Source organism: Etheostoma cragini, chromosome 9 (assembly GCF_013103735.1).
Source record: "Etheostoma cragini isolate CJK2018 chromosome 9, CSU_Ecrag_1.0, whole genome shotgun sequence".
Classification (NCBI taxonomy): Eukaryota; Metazoa; Chordata; class Actinopteri; order Perciformes; family Percidae; genus Etheostoma; species Etheostoma cragini.
In genome coordinates this window covers 20,390,525-20,405,621 of record NC_048415.1, presented here as the reverse complement: position 1 = coordinate 20,405,621, position 15,097 = coordinate 20,390,525, and the positions used below count along the sequence as shown (strand labels likewise).

At 39.9% G+C, this 15,097-nt stretch overlaps 2 protein-coding genes across 2 annotated transcripts in view; both read right to left on the bottom strand.

Moving 5' to 3' along the window:
• Positions 1-757, bottom strand: part of dtymk (deoxythymidylate kinase (thymidylate kinase)) — a 4,303-nt gene extending 3,546 nt beyond the window's left edge. The window contains exons 1-2 of the mRNA XM_034881175.1: positions 504-757; positions 246-354 (exon numbers count right to left, since the gene is read on the bottom strand). Coding sequence (XP_034737066.1) covers positions 246-354; positions 504-633 — 239 coding nt within the window. The 5' untranslated portion in view covers positions 634-757. The remainder of the gene's footprint in view (positions 1-245; positions 355-503) is intronic.
• Positions 758-1,209: 452 nt separating this feature from the next.
• Positions 1,210-6,021, bottom strand: agxta (alanine--glyoxylate and serine--pyruvate aminotransferase a). The gene is made up of 11 exons (XM_034881162.1): positions 5,709-6,021; positions 3,999-4,191; positions 3,460-3,524; positions 3,270-3,370; positions 3,104-3,174; positions 2,925-3,009; positions 2,746-2,844; positions 2,558-2,627; positions 2,136-2,231; positions 1,874-2,002; positions 1,210-1,756 (listed from the first exon to the last, which is right to left on the bottom strand). The coding sequence occupies exons 1-11, from the start codon at positions 5,865-5,867 to the stop codon at positions 1,649-1,651; spliced, it is 1,176 nt and encodes a 391-aa protein (XP_034737053.1). The 5' UTR covers positions 5,868-6,021; the 3' UTR covers positions 1,210-1,648.
• Positions 6,022-15,097: the final 9,076 nt, after the last annotated feature.

Sequence of the window (15,097 nt, the reverse complement as noted above, 5' to 3'; positions counted from 1 at the left end):
TTAACAAAAAGGCATCCACGCGGACAGCTACGTATTCTCTTCCCGTTTTCAACAGCTGTCGTCACTACGACAACAACACACGCTTTTGGCTGACGGTCGCCAGTTAACATGGACTCTCGTTAAACCGGAACACCGGAATTGTTCTTTAATATTTAATGTTCTGCTGCTATGACGTGTCAAAATGTCTGCCGTGGAAAGCGTCAATTAACGTAAACTCTACTTTAACTTAAACACAAGAGTCTTACACCAGTTCCCAGCGGTTTGCAGAGAATAGCAGGTGCACCGTGTGGTCCTCCAGATCACTTTTCTTCTCAAGGTAGGCGCTTATCAGCTGTCCAATTGTCGTGGTCCTGTCTGACCCCATGAAACCACACCACGGCACATTATAGTACTAGTACACAGTAGTGAAACGTTATACTACACAGGCATTGAAAGGAAAACCCCAAACAACAGTTAACGTTATGGTAACATTAAGCCCTTAACAAAAGAATAGCCTGCCTCACCAGGGAATCTCATCATCTCTGCAGCTCGACCGCTCTGTTGCAGCGCCTGAACTAGTTTCTTGCACTGAGTAGTTTTCCCGGCTTTATCCACTCCCTCCAGAACAATTAGCGCTCCTCTTTTACACGCCATTACTGCAGCTTTTCACCAGCGCTGTTCTGTTGTTGAGAAAGAAACGTCTTACTGAAGTTGAGCTGTAGCTACCATTTACCCGCCTTTTACTGACGCAAATTGTCAACATGGAAGTACCCCGACGATGACGCAGTTCCGGTTTCAGTTGTCATTTTTTTGTTCAACTTTATTGAAATAATGGAAAAAGGGAATTATAGTCACACTTCTGCACATTCTGCCCAAAGTCCAGAACAATAAGTAAATCGGGAACATTATAAAAATGTAAAAAAAAAGTAATTACATTCATATTTGTACAAACTAGTTACTGTATCTTTTTACATGACTTGTTTGCACATTCCATTCACATTGTTTAATACTTTTGATATGATAAATGTAAAATGAAAATGATAGATAAATCCACACAGCACAGAATATTACATCACTGAATTTACAAAAAGGGAGCTGCCAGTATTGATATCGATGAAAGGTAGCTGAGTAACGTGTGTCTGTCTTTCTGTCTGTCTGTCTGTTCAGGTAGAAGGATGAAAAGCCGGTTATAATGATTTTACAACTCATGGGATGTGTAGATTAATTTTATTCTCCTTAGTTAATACAATGTTTAAATGTTATACTATAATCAGTACACTTTAATATAGACAGAAAACAACGGGAACAGTTTGTGGTAGTAAGAATGATGAAAGAAGCCCACCATGACAAAACCCCTTCATGTAAATATACAATTTGCTAGGAAACGGGGTATGATACAACTTGTGTTAAATGTACCTAATACATCATTAAGAGTGGAAAACTATCATGTCAAATGATCTGTTACTGTAGGTTTGTATTAGACTGAAAATCTAAAATAATAGGTAAATTATTAGAGCACAGAAGGCTCCTGACTGAATGTACCATTATGCAGAAGTCCACTGTTCCCAATCAACAAGTGATTGAGCTGCACAAGACAACTACTGAGAATAATGGTTTATTTATTACAATCTCTTTCTTGATTATCTTCACAGCATCCAACAGCAACATGTTACACTTTGCTCTTATGACAGTGTTTCAGAGCATCTTCCAGTGTTGCTAACACCATGTCAACATTGGCCTTGCTGCTGTTACATCCCATCAACCCCACTCGCAACACCTGAAAGACCAAAAACAACTGGAATTTAGGCTACATGGGACTTAAGTGATTTTTTGTTGACTTAAATTAAGTTCAAACAAACTATTATAGAAAGTATTTGACAGATTTTTTTCTTACCAAGCCAACTGATGGTCCAAGCCCTCCAGAAATCTCTAAATTATGTGTTTTCATGATGTAGGCTGTGATCTCTTTCCAGTCATATCCATGAGGAGCAACAATAGTGGTAACCGTAGGGAGTCTTGTTTTCTGTAAACCATTTAAGACAGAAACAGTCAATTGTCTCACTTTATAGCTTTATGGTAAAAACATTTTTCTGTGTAGGTTCCACTGCAGGTAATATTAAAAAAATGAAATTGTGGTGTTAAAACTTGAAACTCACTTTTGATTTGACAAAAAGTTTGAGACCCATGCTCTCTAGGCCAGCATGGAAATACTCAGCCACTTCTTGATGTCTTTCCCATGAATTCTGCAGACCCTTATTAACAGAAAAAGGCATAAATCAGACAGTCAAAAAATTATAGAATAGCTACAGCATAACCCATATTTTAATTTAGGACATATTTATGTTATTATTCAACACTAATTTGTCTACAGCCATGCTAGCTGCTCTGTCAGGCCCTAAACATAATTTTCCTTGTGAATATAGGCTCCATCTCAAAGCAATTTATATTTAGTTTCTTTTATAAATATGTGGAGTGATAAATTGTCACTGTACAACCTGCTCAATCATGGCTAACTGTACAGAACTGTTGAAGCTCCAACAGATACAAAATTAAAAGATTTCATTCTAACACATCCCACCTCTTCAACAAGGACAGCCAGACTCTCCCTCAGGGAGTAAAACGCAGTGACTGGACCTGTATGGTGATATCTTTAAAGAGAAAATAAAACAGCAATATTCAGGAATATTCATAAACAGTGCAAGTGTGGCTAAAAATAAGAGCACTTTATAAAATCTAATCAGTGCCTCAGAGGGGGAAAGGTCTTACACTCTTGACAGCTTGCCATCACATCCCCAGTAGTTTGCAAGCCAACTCATATCCAAGAAGAATGACACAGGCTTTGTCCTCCGGTTTAATATTTTCTGGCTGTGGACAGATTAGGCCTTTAATACCTACATGTTGTACATATTTGAAACCCTTACTTGTATATATAGTCCATATCTCACCATGCTCTCTCACTGAAGGAGATGGGTGCTGTACCCGGAGGAGCATTCAAAACCTTTTGGGAGCCCGTGTATAGGATGTCTATCTCTGCAAATACAAACCACCAAAACAATCTTTATTTGGCATCCTCAAAACAGATAATATAACACAGTGAATGGTTTAATCATCTTTAATATCAAACCTAGCTGGTCCATGTACAGAGGGGTCCCTCCCAATGATGCCACAGCATCAACAAGAAACAAGCAGTCATACCTGTAGGCGCAAATCAAAAAATAGCTACGATTTGTCCTTATTATCATCACAGATGTGATGTAATGATGACATGAGGAGTGAGCGCTGCATCTTACTTATGGCACAGCTGTCCAATGCCTTCTAGAGGATGCAAGACTCCTGTAGAAGATTCTCCATGTGCAAGGAAGAACAGCACTGGCCTGTGTTTCGATAAGGCCTGTGATGAGATAGCAGTATGATCACAGAGACCATAACTCTGATAGAATTCATCTGAGTAACATGGTAACTGGAGAGTCAGAGAGATACCTGCTCAATTTCTGCATAAGTGAAGGACCCACCAGGGGGCGTCACAATGGTATTTACTCTGGCACCTGTTGGGTTAATGGCACATATTCTGTGGTTAAGTTACATCAGAATCCTTTTTATTCCATCAGTTGCTGCTGATTTGAATGGATAAGAGTGGCAATATTATGTAGTTTTAATTTTGTTCAACAAAATTAGCCATACAATTGCACTGGGTGAAATGTTCCTTCTTTCAGGGGTAATGCAGTTTATTTTGGGTCATCATCCTGCTGCTTTAAATGCTGGAGCACCAAATGTGTATTAATGAAAATAGTGAACTGAAAATAGTCCCCAACAAATGCACTATTTACTCCTGTTTAGGTGTGCCACTGCCCAGTTGTCTGCCCAGAGCCTTTTTCAAACAAAACTATGCATTTGGATCTGTTTAAAAAAATCACATTTTCAGAAGGAACCAAGGAACAGGCCAGGAAAGTCAGGAAGTATTGAGAGGTGCGCTAATGCAGAAGGAGTTGTTGTAGAAAATATGAAATACAAAGCGTTACCTATCCTCTCAGCCATTTCTGCTGCTCGCTCTCCCCATATGCCGTTGACTGCAGTCAGTACGCTCTCCCCGGGCTCCACTGCGTTGAAGATGGCACACTCCATAGCACTGTGGCCAGTGCCGCTCACTGCAAAAGTCATCTTGTTCTGAGTCTGGAACATGTACTGGATTCCACTTTTGATGTCACTCATTATCTATAACAAAAAATGAGCAAACAGTGAAAAAGTTTTAAATACGTTTTCTCAGCAAACTACTGTTGCATTCAATAAGTGGCAGACTGAGAGAGATCCTCACAGAGGTCAGCCGCAACTCTTTCAACCTGTCCAACCATGACGGGTGATTAATTGGCAACATTCTAATAACTGAGGCCTCAGTTTCAGTGTTTCCAGCATCTCAGGTGTGACTATTATTTGTGGTTTTCTATGATCATGACATTTAAACATGTCATGGAAATTGTGATTGCCATTTTTCACACATTTCTGACATTTTATTGACCCCACTGATTAATAGAGGAAACATATAGTTATAAGCAATTATGTGTTATTTGTTGTGCATTCAGTGCTTTCCGTCTGTAGACACATGCTACCCTGTTTATATGCACAAAAAACAGTCATGCATTGTTATAAACTGGCCCTGCTAACCTGGCTGGAGCTAATAAAAACAATGAAAATCCAACTTGTTAATGGAAATGGAAATTGGTTGCAGCACCTTTTGCAAGCATGCTGGCTCTTTCTCTCTCTCTCTCTCTCTCTCTCTCTCTCTCTCTCTCTCTCTCTCTCTCTCTCTCTCTCTCTCTCTCTCTCTCTCTCTCTCTCTCTCTCTCACTTTCTCACACACACGTGAAGACCCTTAGTGACAATTGACAACTTATTTATTTATTTGTTTGTGCACAAACTAACACAAAATGTCGGGTAGAATATAGTCTTACGTTCCACAGCCCTGTGGCTACTCCACACACAAATTCTGGTATAGAAGGAATTTAATGCTCTGGGTTGTTTGCGTTTCTTTAAACCAATCACAATCATCTTCGTCGGCGATAAGCTCCGGACGCAGCAAGGATGGCTCTGCTATAGTCTCAGGAAGGAACTTGTTTTGGTGAAATATTCACACCCCATAAAAGAAAAATCCCACATAGAATATCACATAAAGTAAACTGTTTACACAATACAGTATATAAAATAGTTGGATGCATTGTTTAACGTAATTTGCACTTGGTTTATCCCTGTGTGTTTTTGGTCCATATTAATACCAATTGGTCTCAAAACATCCCAGTTAGATAGTAAATGTTGTAAACATGTTCTTTTTAAATCTTTCCAATCATTCCCTGATTGAACCAAGCAGGCCTACCTTAATGCGTGATCCAAACTTTTTTTTTTCCTTTAGCCACGTGCAAGATGTCAGGCTTTATTCTGGAAATGTACTTTCAGACTAGGTAGAACATAACATTGATCTCTCTGTCTTTGAAAATGAATAGCATTATCACTTTTCTGTGCACAATGGAATTGTTGAAAACCATAATAAAATGTAAAATGTCTTTTTTTTTGCTAAGCAGGGAGATTGGGAACAGAATCATTCCCACACTCCTCCATTATAATGTACATAGACAGTATATCTTTAAACTGTTTGGGGTATACAGTGTACAGTTGTTTTTCTCTTGTGCCACTCTTCCTTAAGCTACATCATGTGTGTTAAACCCTTAGTTTAGAGTTACCTTAAATATTTCTGGATGCATGTGTCCAATGACAGGATTGGCCCCGGCCTCCAAGATTCGTAAAGGAACATTGGAAGGTCCTGGTCCAAACATGTGACGGTAAGGGACCACTAACGATTTCAGCAGGCATTTTGGTGGGGGTATAGAGACAGACGACATGTTCCCAGCAGTGTGACAAGCGCAGGAAAAACACAAAAAGCCACGGAGAAGGTTAAGTAAAAGGTAAGCTGAGCACACCCTCTCTGTCTGACCAGTGAGGTCCTCAGGTCAGGACTCTGTCACAACATTTTCTGCTTTGTGGCTTCTTATGTCAACACATGTTGACGTCTATGCACAATGAGGTCAGTTACTGTGGCTAAATGAGTTACCATTTTACAGATAAGGAAGTCACTCCACATGTACCCAAATATTAATCATTGACTAAAGACTCTCCAGAGCGTCAGGCTTCCCCAATACACTGCTATGCTTTTCCCCTAGTGAACAGGATGATACATGTGTCTAATGTGTTTACGTCAACTTACAAGTGCTCTTGTTGGCCTACATTTTATATCAGTTAATTTTATGTTCTGGCTAGTTACAGTGTGTAAAATTCATAGGTTGCACTTATAATATGTGGAAAGTGTTTATAAGATCAAATAATTTTTGAAGTTCTGGAAAAGTGTACCAGATTTAAAGTTAATTTATAGAAGAGGTAGGCCATTCTATGGGATATATCCCAACAAAAGAATAAGCTACCCAGCTTTTAACTACATTTATAGAGGAGGAAAGCCATGCTGATTGATAGAGGAGGTAGGCTAATCTGGCCATCACCAGACCCAGCCACGCTCAATAGATTTGAGATTGAACATTGGTCAGGGGAGTCTGATCTGTTTTTTCACTGCACAAGAGGCGTGACCAATGGGCATAGTTCAAATGACTCTGTACGCAGTTGGATAGTCCTTCAACCAATCAAACCAACGATCTGGGTGACATACTTTGCAGAGTGAGCATTTACCAGAGTCAGTTGGTAGTTAGGAAAACACATCCTTCTTTTGTAGGAACTGTTCCAGGTAAACGTTCTGTTCCGTTTTAAGAGAAAACTTGTCTTTGAAATCTTTTAAAACAGCGGCATCAACGGGCTGCTGTTGCTGCGCTTCGGCAGCCGACGTGTTGAATGTAAACAAAAAGCTGCTTGTCGCTTTGCTATCGTCATTGCGTTAAACCCGCCGATAGCGTGCAAGGAGGATAAGCCAGTATGTGAATTTTGAACTGAAGCAGGAGAATTAAACGTTTCCAGACCGTTCAGTTTGATGTGTCATCTCGAAGTGTCCTTGAGCAAAGTTGCTTTGGATGCTGCGCCATCGGAGTGTAAATCTGTACGAGTGTTTATCTGATGAGCAGGTGGCACCTTGTACGGCAGCCTCGGCAACAGCGTTTGAATGTGTGTGAATTGTTCCTGTAATATGTGAAATTGCTTAAGTCGTTAAATGAAAATGTCCCTTTATTAGTGTTTTATATACATTAATATACGTACACATACATTAATATGCGTTCCCCCAGCCTGGCTTGGTCCCCCGGTGGCTAGAAATGGTGATAGGTGTAAACCAAGCCCTGGGGGTCCTGCTCTTCCTTTGAAAAAATGAAAGCTCAGATAGGCCGATCTGGAATTTTGCTCCTTATGACGTCATAAGGAGCAAGGTTACCTCCCTGCCTTGCCCGCCCAAAGAATTTGGCCCACCAATGAGAGAGAGACATCATGGCTTTCAAACGAGCAAAGTGGCAGTTGGTCGAGGCCACACCCCCAGCCTCCACCTTGCCCCCCCTTTCCCCTCCTCAAAAGCTACAGACTCAGAAATGGCACGTCCTAAGGAAAGCTCATTGTGGGACTGGCTCTGGTGGGTGTATTTCTGCACCAAGGCTGAATTTTGAACCATATTTATGGAGAATGTAGGCAATTCCGATTGATATGTCCCACCTGACAGAATAAGCACTTAAAGGTGCAGTAGGTTAGCCTTATGAAACCAACTTTCTGTCATATTTGCTGAAACTGACCCTATGTTCGAGTAGAATTACATGAAGCAGGTAATTAAAAAAAGAAAGCTGCCTCCTCCTGCACCACCTACAGCCTGTAGTACAATTTGCAAACATCCACCGCTCACTGTTCAGATGCACCAATCAGGGCCAGGGGGGTAGTCTAACTGCATGTCAATCACTGCTCATGCACACGCATTTCATAGTGTTCTCCTCTCCCCCCTCTGTGCACAAGCTGCATATAGGTCCTCCCCCCTGCTCCACCATGCACAGCTCTCCCTTGTGATGGGAGGGGCTTAGGAGACCATTTTGGGCTTTAGCGGAAAGGCAGGGGTTGAGGAGTCAATGTTCAAATTTTTTGGCTAAGTCTTGGATCTTCGCAATTCTACGTACAGCGCTTTTAGGATGTTTTCACACCTGAAAGTCTGAACCAAGGTCAGCACAAAGGTTCATGTATTTGTTACATTGTATTACATTGTGTTACATTTGGTTTCACACTGCGGTTATGCAAGTGCACTAAACATCTGTAGGTGACAAAACTACGTCCAGCCGTCCTCACATACTTTAGCTGCATCTCCAGATACTTATAATTGATTGGTTTGGTATCTGACTGCTACTCTCACCTACTGCCGCGGCTCTTTTTGTTTTGCTGCGATGTTGAGAAGCAAGACACAGGAACTTTCTTTCTGGATTTATGTATTTAGAGACAAACGGAAACCTATGACCATGAATATCTTAAAATAAGCTACTGCATATAACATTTTGGAAGGTGTCTGCAAACAAACCCAAATTCCTAGCATAACTTCCAGCTGCACCCAATGCTAGCGCATAGTTAACATAATAAATATCAGAGAATAGAGCACACCTTGCCTTTGCACATATTAAAGGCATTAACAATGCCTTTCATTTTGCATAGGTTTGTATATGGGTCCACTGTCTTACGTTTTTTGGTTCAAGTTCTGGACAAACTTGTCAGCCTCCAAAACAGACTGGATCCATCTCTTCTTGCTGCTGGGGAGGGTGATGCGTAGCTTGGCTGGATACAGGTGAGCCGGTTTGTACCCGCGCTTGTAAAGTTCCGCCATCCGAGTTTTTGTAATCTGCTCGTTGCTTCAGCACGGTGGGGCTGTAGTCTTTGTAGAGTGGAATCTTGTGCTCCTTGTAGAACAGATCACCCCGTCTGTGGGCCTCACGGATGAGCAGGTCCTTAACTTGAAAGCGATGGAGGCGTTATGATGACAGGCCGCGGCCTATCTTCTGTAGCAGGCTTGGGTGCAAGGGTCTGGTGGGCACAATCAAACTCAGGGGTTGAAGAGAGGACCTCCGTGCCAAAGACATCCACCAGTATGTAGTTTGAAAAAACTAAGTTGGTTGTGGCCCCTCAAGCGACTCAAATAGGCCAATAATCCTGATGTTTTGGCGCCTGCTAAGATCCTCCAGGTCGGCTAGTTGTGTTCTGAACAACACGTTTCGCTGGAGGGTAGCACATGCTTCCTCTAGCTGTTGGAGATGACCTTCCACCTCATTAAAGTTGTCTTCCAAAGAACTGATCCGCTGCCCATGGTTTAGTTAAGTGCAAGCTGCCCAGTGTGGTTGTCAAAGCTTTAGAAGATGACTTAAAATCTAAAGATAATGCTTTCTTGTTCAGTTAATGTGACGCTAGCAGACAAATAAGAAGAGGCATCTTGCTCGCCCTTTGTTTTAGACATAGTGAAAAATAGTCAGTACAGTTACACTAGTCTTTTGCAAACTAAAAATCTTTGAAAGAAGAGGCTTAATGGGTAAACGAAAAGTTAAGTCGTGGGAACCAACCACAAATTGTCTCAAACAGACTATGAAAATAATGTATTTATTACACTCTTGTAAAGTCAAGTGAATAAGGAAAGTGTTTTAGTTAATGCGTACTTAAACCACATGTGTTTTTTAGTTCACAAGTGGTTTTGGGCATGTGTCCAACCAAGTCCCATCTACCATCAAGCAACGCACATTACCTGATACTGCTTTATGACAATGACGTCCAAATCATTTTGTAATAAGTGAGCTAACTTTCAGAATAAGCTAACGTTTATCGGTAACAGCTGATAAAACCTGCAGATAAAAAGACTGCTCTTGGTTTCTACTTTGTGCTATTTGGGAACAGTTGCTGGACAGACATGAGAATTGTATTATATTATATCTATTTAAAAATAATTATTTAAAAAATGTCAACACACATCAACCTAACATAATAACATGATGATGATTTTCATTCTGTTATTCTGTGTGCTTGAAGGTAATCTTAATGTAAAATGTATTTGTTTTAGCTTTGATTTTGATATTAATGATTATCAATAAATACATATTTGTTCTTAAAATAAACAGGACATATGAGGGAGATGTCAATCTGTCTGTTCAGTCATGAACATCTAATCAGCTAGAAGTTGGGAAATCACCTGTGTAGGTGTGAGCATACACGGCAACCAGTGACCCAAAAGACGGAGGGCTAACTTGCAAAGATAATACTGTTTATGTATTTAAACATGTGATAGGTGACGGTGTGAGTGTTTGTGTACGTCTGTTATTTTTCTACAGTAGTTCTCCTAACAATTACTGAGGAAATTGCATGAAAAATCAAACCTCTCAACTTGTTCATTTAGCATGGAGAGGAGACATGAACATGGTGCTCACTGAAGACTTTCAGAGTGCCTTCTTGTATGTGTTATGACGTGAACAAAGAACTATTGCTAACCTCATGACAAGGTTGATTCCCTCTATCATTAGCATGTATTCGGTAACTGAAACACCGAATTATGTAACTAGAAAGATACCGACAACTCTGAGATTGTAATGCTGATGCTAAATCAGATATATATCTATAGATAAGCAGAATCCAGTATCAATAACTTTTGAAAATTAGGAATTTATGCAATTTTGACTAATTGCTGACAGGAACTGTTTTCTCAAAATGTCTTTCAGTGTTTTTCTAAATCATCGCAGCATCTAGATTATAGGTTTACTTTCACGATGTTGTGATATTCCCAGAGCAGAACTCCTAAACTAACAATAGATTAACAAAGACTTTTCTGCAAGTATTTTTTAGGGGTGCAGGGATCTAGTTAAGGGGTGCTTCAGCACCCTTTAAGGGCTAACATCACCCCTGGTACCAGAACATTTTCAATAAATGAACACTTTTAAAAGAAATTCTTTTGATATTAAGCTAAGCTTATAGGGTTGGTCTGATTGGATAAAATGGTGCCTTTTTGACCCCAAATCATCAGTTTGAATAGCGGTAGTTGCTTATTGCCTCTGGAAAGCACCCACAGGAGTGAGAGAAAACAAGCATATATATATGGTAGATATCATATTGATATATAGTTTCAATATGGAGTTTCAGTTATAAAGCCGCAATACCTGTGACAGTTAAGAAAGAGGACAGTTAAGGTTAAGAAGAGGGGAACACCTGTTGCTCAGAAACCAAACACTCATTCAAGCTCCAACCCTGACAGAGCAGCTGGACAGAGAGGTATCCTTACAACACTGAAACCAGATGAAAAAAATGAAGCTGTTGAAAACAGGAAAACTTAAAATTTGCAATTGTTTGGTTTGTGTGTAGAGATCTGGCCACTGCCTCATTAGACATACTATATGTGTAGGGTGTTACTGTGATTTGTTTTTACAATTATAATTATCTAATATTATCTGTTTTTTTTTAATTCAAACTCTGTTCTGCACATTTACCATGGTTCACTGCACCTCTATCGTTTAATGTAAAATGATCTAATCTAATTCCATTGAAGGCCGTTTCACTATCAAGATAACACTCATAGACCGGGTCAAATATCTCAACTGAAACTGAGACCACAACTTTCTCCCAAATAAAAGGCACAGAGCAGCATCCAACTGCTGCTGGGACTGTACCTTTTTCTGACGGTGTACCAATAACAATTCTAAGGGGGTCCACCAGTATTTATTATTTTAGTCAGCAGAAGGGTTCCTGGAATGGTGCAGTATGCATTAAATCTCTATAAATTGCTCACAAATGCCTATACTGTAACATGTCTATGAAGCTTAATGCAGGCTGGAGCAGTTGACAGATACTGGCAGAGCAGCAGGGGGATTCCCCATGCCATCTTAAAGCTGTGTGAGGCAACAACAAACACAGCCAGCAGTAGAACAGCTTTGAAAGAAGCCCACTCATGATGCGAGATAAAGCCTATCGGCCTGTGTGGAGGTGGGACAAACAAGGCCCGCAGTAGCTGAGCCTGGGGGACTCCCCTGTCCTTATATAGGGAAATCTCTCTCTCACTGTCCCTTATTCTTTATGTGTGTCTGTTTCTTTCTCTGAGTTTCTTCCTCCCCTCGTCCTTTCTTTCTTTCTTTCTCTCTCTTCAAAACACTCACAAAACACTTAGATTTTCCAAAAAAAGGTGCAAGATGTTTAAGTAGGTCTCGCTCTCTCACCTTCAGTGTCCCTCTGACACTGTCCTCTCTGATGCATAAATGGGTTCATAATGACTCAGCCAGCAGTGAAACCTGTTCCACACTGCTCTCCACTCCCCACAGCCATCACACTTGCTGTTTTGGGAGCACAGTACCAAAAAGTGTGGGTGTGTTGTCCAAGAAATGTGCCCATATCCTCGCTGTGTGAATGAAATGGAAAGTATGAGTTTACCAGAAATGTAGGTTGCAGATCAGCAGATTAAACAAACAATCATTTCTGCAAAACTTTTACTTCCTGGTCAAGCTCATTGCAAGGCAAGATCACCGCAAAAAATTATTATGTGATGTCATGTTATATACATTACGTTTTTGTCATTATTAACAGTGTTACGTGTAGCATTTTAGAATTACAATAAAAGATATTAACCTCACAATGTTGTGACTGTGCTGCTATTAACACGAAGCGCCAAAGTACGCCACACATGCTGATCATGAGCACAATGAGCAGATAGCAACATGAAAAAAAAGGATTTGTGACTAAATTGATCCAAATTTTACCAGTTATATGCCTCTATGCCAGTGATAGCCAGCTGGAGGCATGATGTTTCAAAGTTGTCCGCCATTCTTTATTTCAGAAATGCCTGGAGGGAATATCTTCAAATTCAAAGATGAGCTGATAATAATTTTGTGGTCAAATGCTAAAGATCACGGTGCCTTCCATTACCTCCCATTGTTGTAAACACGATATCTCAGGAATGCCTGCACAAACATCCCCTTGGACTCAAGGATGAGGATGAGAAAGTGGTGGTCAAACACATATTTGGCTATACCTTAAGAATTATAAACACTAATTTAGACATAATTTTGCGCAAATTTCTAATCAGGAAAAGTTATGAAGGAGTGATATTTTTATCCAAATAGTCAATGGTAAACTTCACTGTGACATCATAATAATAAAAAAATCAGGAAACACTCTTATGTGGCCATTACTCTGCGCCATCACTCAGGAACAGAAGCGGAGATATTTCACATTTGGTTGGATACTGAATTCATGACACTAATCCTGGGTGCCCTCTTTAAAACTTTGGTGATTGTAACGATCTTCTATGCTGCCGGGTTGAAAATGTGTGCAAAGCATCCACGTTTCACCAAAAAAGACACCTGAATACCCTTCATTTAATTCTTTACTACTACTTCACTGCTCCCAGAGTCAAACCTATACATGGTGAAGCTGCCTCTAGCTTCTGTGCTGCTCCAATGTGGAAAAATTTGCCAGAAGAGTTCAGACCTGAGAAAATCCTGACTACATTCAAATCCAAGCTAAAGACCAACCTGTTACCATTGCTTTCAATTCATTTTCTTTTAAATCAAATCTTTTTTGGTTTTTTGTTTTGTTTTACGCTATACTTTTGGTGTAAATGTTGATTTTTTGTTCTATTGTTCTTATTGTTTCACATTTTATTGTTTGTTCAGTTGTCTTTATTACTTATAAACAGGTCCCATAGATCTTCCTGGGGTCCTCAGTAATACACCACAAAGGCCCCATAGGCTATTGTAAACTCCATTGGATGAACTGTTGTCGAGAAAATCAAAGAAAAGACATACAGACAGATTGATGGACAGACAATCTTCTTCCATTTCAGTTAGCTATGGCGACCACCAAGAGCTGTGAGAGTGAACCATATTTTTCTGTGGTCCTTTTTTACGTGGCTAAAATAATTTTTTACTGCAACCCCCGCCCATTGTAGTACATATGGCTCTATTCAATATACAATGTTTCTGGCTATAATGTTAATATTTATAGCCCCATGGGCCTTTACTGAAGACATTTTATAAACGTTCACTTACTTAAAATGAGAGATTTCTGTGTTTGTGTTTTTGTCCTTGTATTTTCTGAGTTTAGCAAGATAAAAAACGTGATGACAGTTGTAGGGTTGTCTGCTTGTCTTGCTAGGACTGCCATACTAATCTGAACAAAGCGAACAGTTTGTAATCAAACATAGCAGCTGAGATTTGATTGTTAAAGTTAAAAGATTCACTTTAAGAAATACTTAAAATCAACTTGTCAGTGGCTTTATGCATGGCAACCTGCTATGTCAGTGCATCAAGGCTCATGGAGTCTTACTGCTACAGTACATACAGTAAAAAAACAAAATGGTCATGCCTATAATGCCTATAAGGAACATTTAGTCATCTACTGTAAATGTGCTTATATGGGGGTTACCTGCATCCGTGATGCCACCAGTTGGAACCTATGGCGCGATTTGGAAACTGTTCTGAAAGCAGTTTCTCTGACACATATAATTAATCTGACAGGAAGCAACCCTTCCTTCCCAAATGTCGCATGCTGTTGTTGTTTTACTTTGACAGTAAATCAATCAATGTGACTGATGTGATCAATAAAACATATGGGTCCAAACTTGACAGTATCACAAAGAGTTCTTGTAAAACCCTTCTTTCAATTTAGACTTTGACAAACAAAATTATTCATGGTATCACACTAACCCAACCTATAAGGTACTTTCTTTGACTTTAACGTCTAAAAGCTTTTGTTAATTGACTTTTCTACATTTTCATAAAAACTGAAATGTTAGTCTTTACAGAGAGGTGTCGGCTGGGAGGTGGGATGAAGTGCCTGCAGAGCCCGCAGGACCCCAACCATACAATTTGCTTTTTCGTAAAATAATAATCTATTTTGTCTTAAAGGATCACGCAGACTTATTGGGACTTTAGCTTATTCCCTGCATCCCCCATAAGTCCAGACACACCCTTCTCATCTTCATGTGTGTCGTAACTCTGTCTTATGTTCTTATTTACATGTTGTGATTTGTATAGTCACAGTTACTTTACACAAAGTAATAAGTTCAAACACATTCTCACTCCCATCTCGTAAAATACGGAAGTCGCATTTAGCGTCATATTACACGTGCTTGGTCGTCTCCTTTAGCATCATATAACAC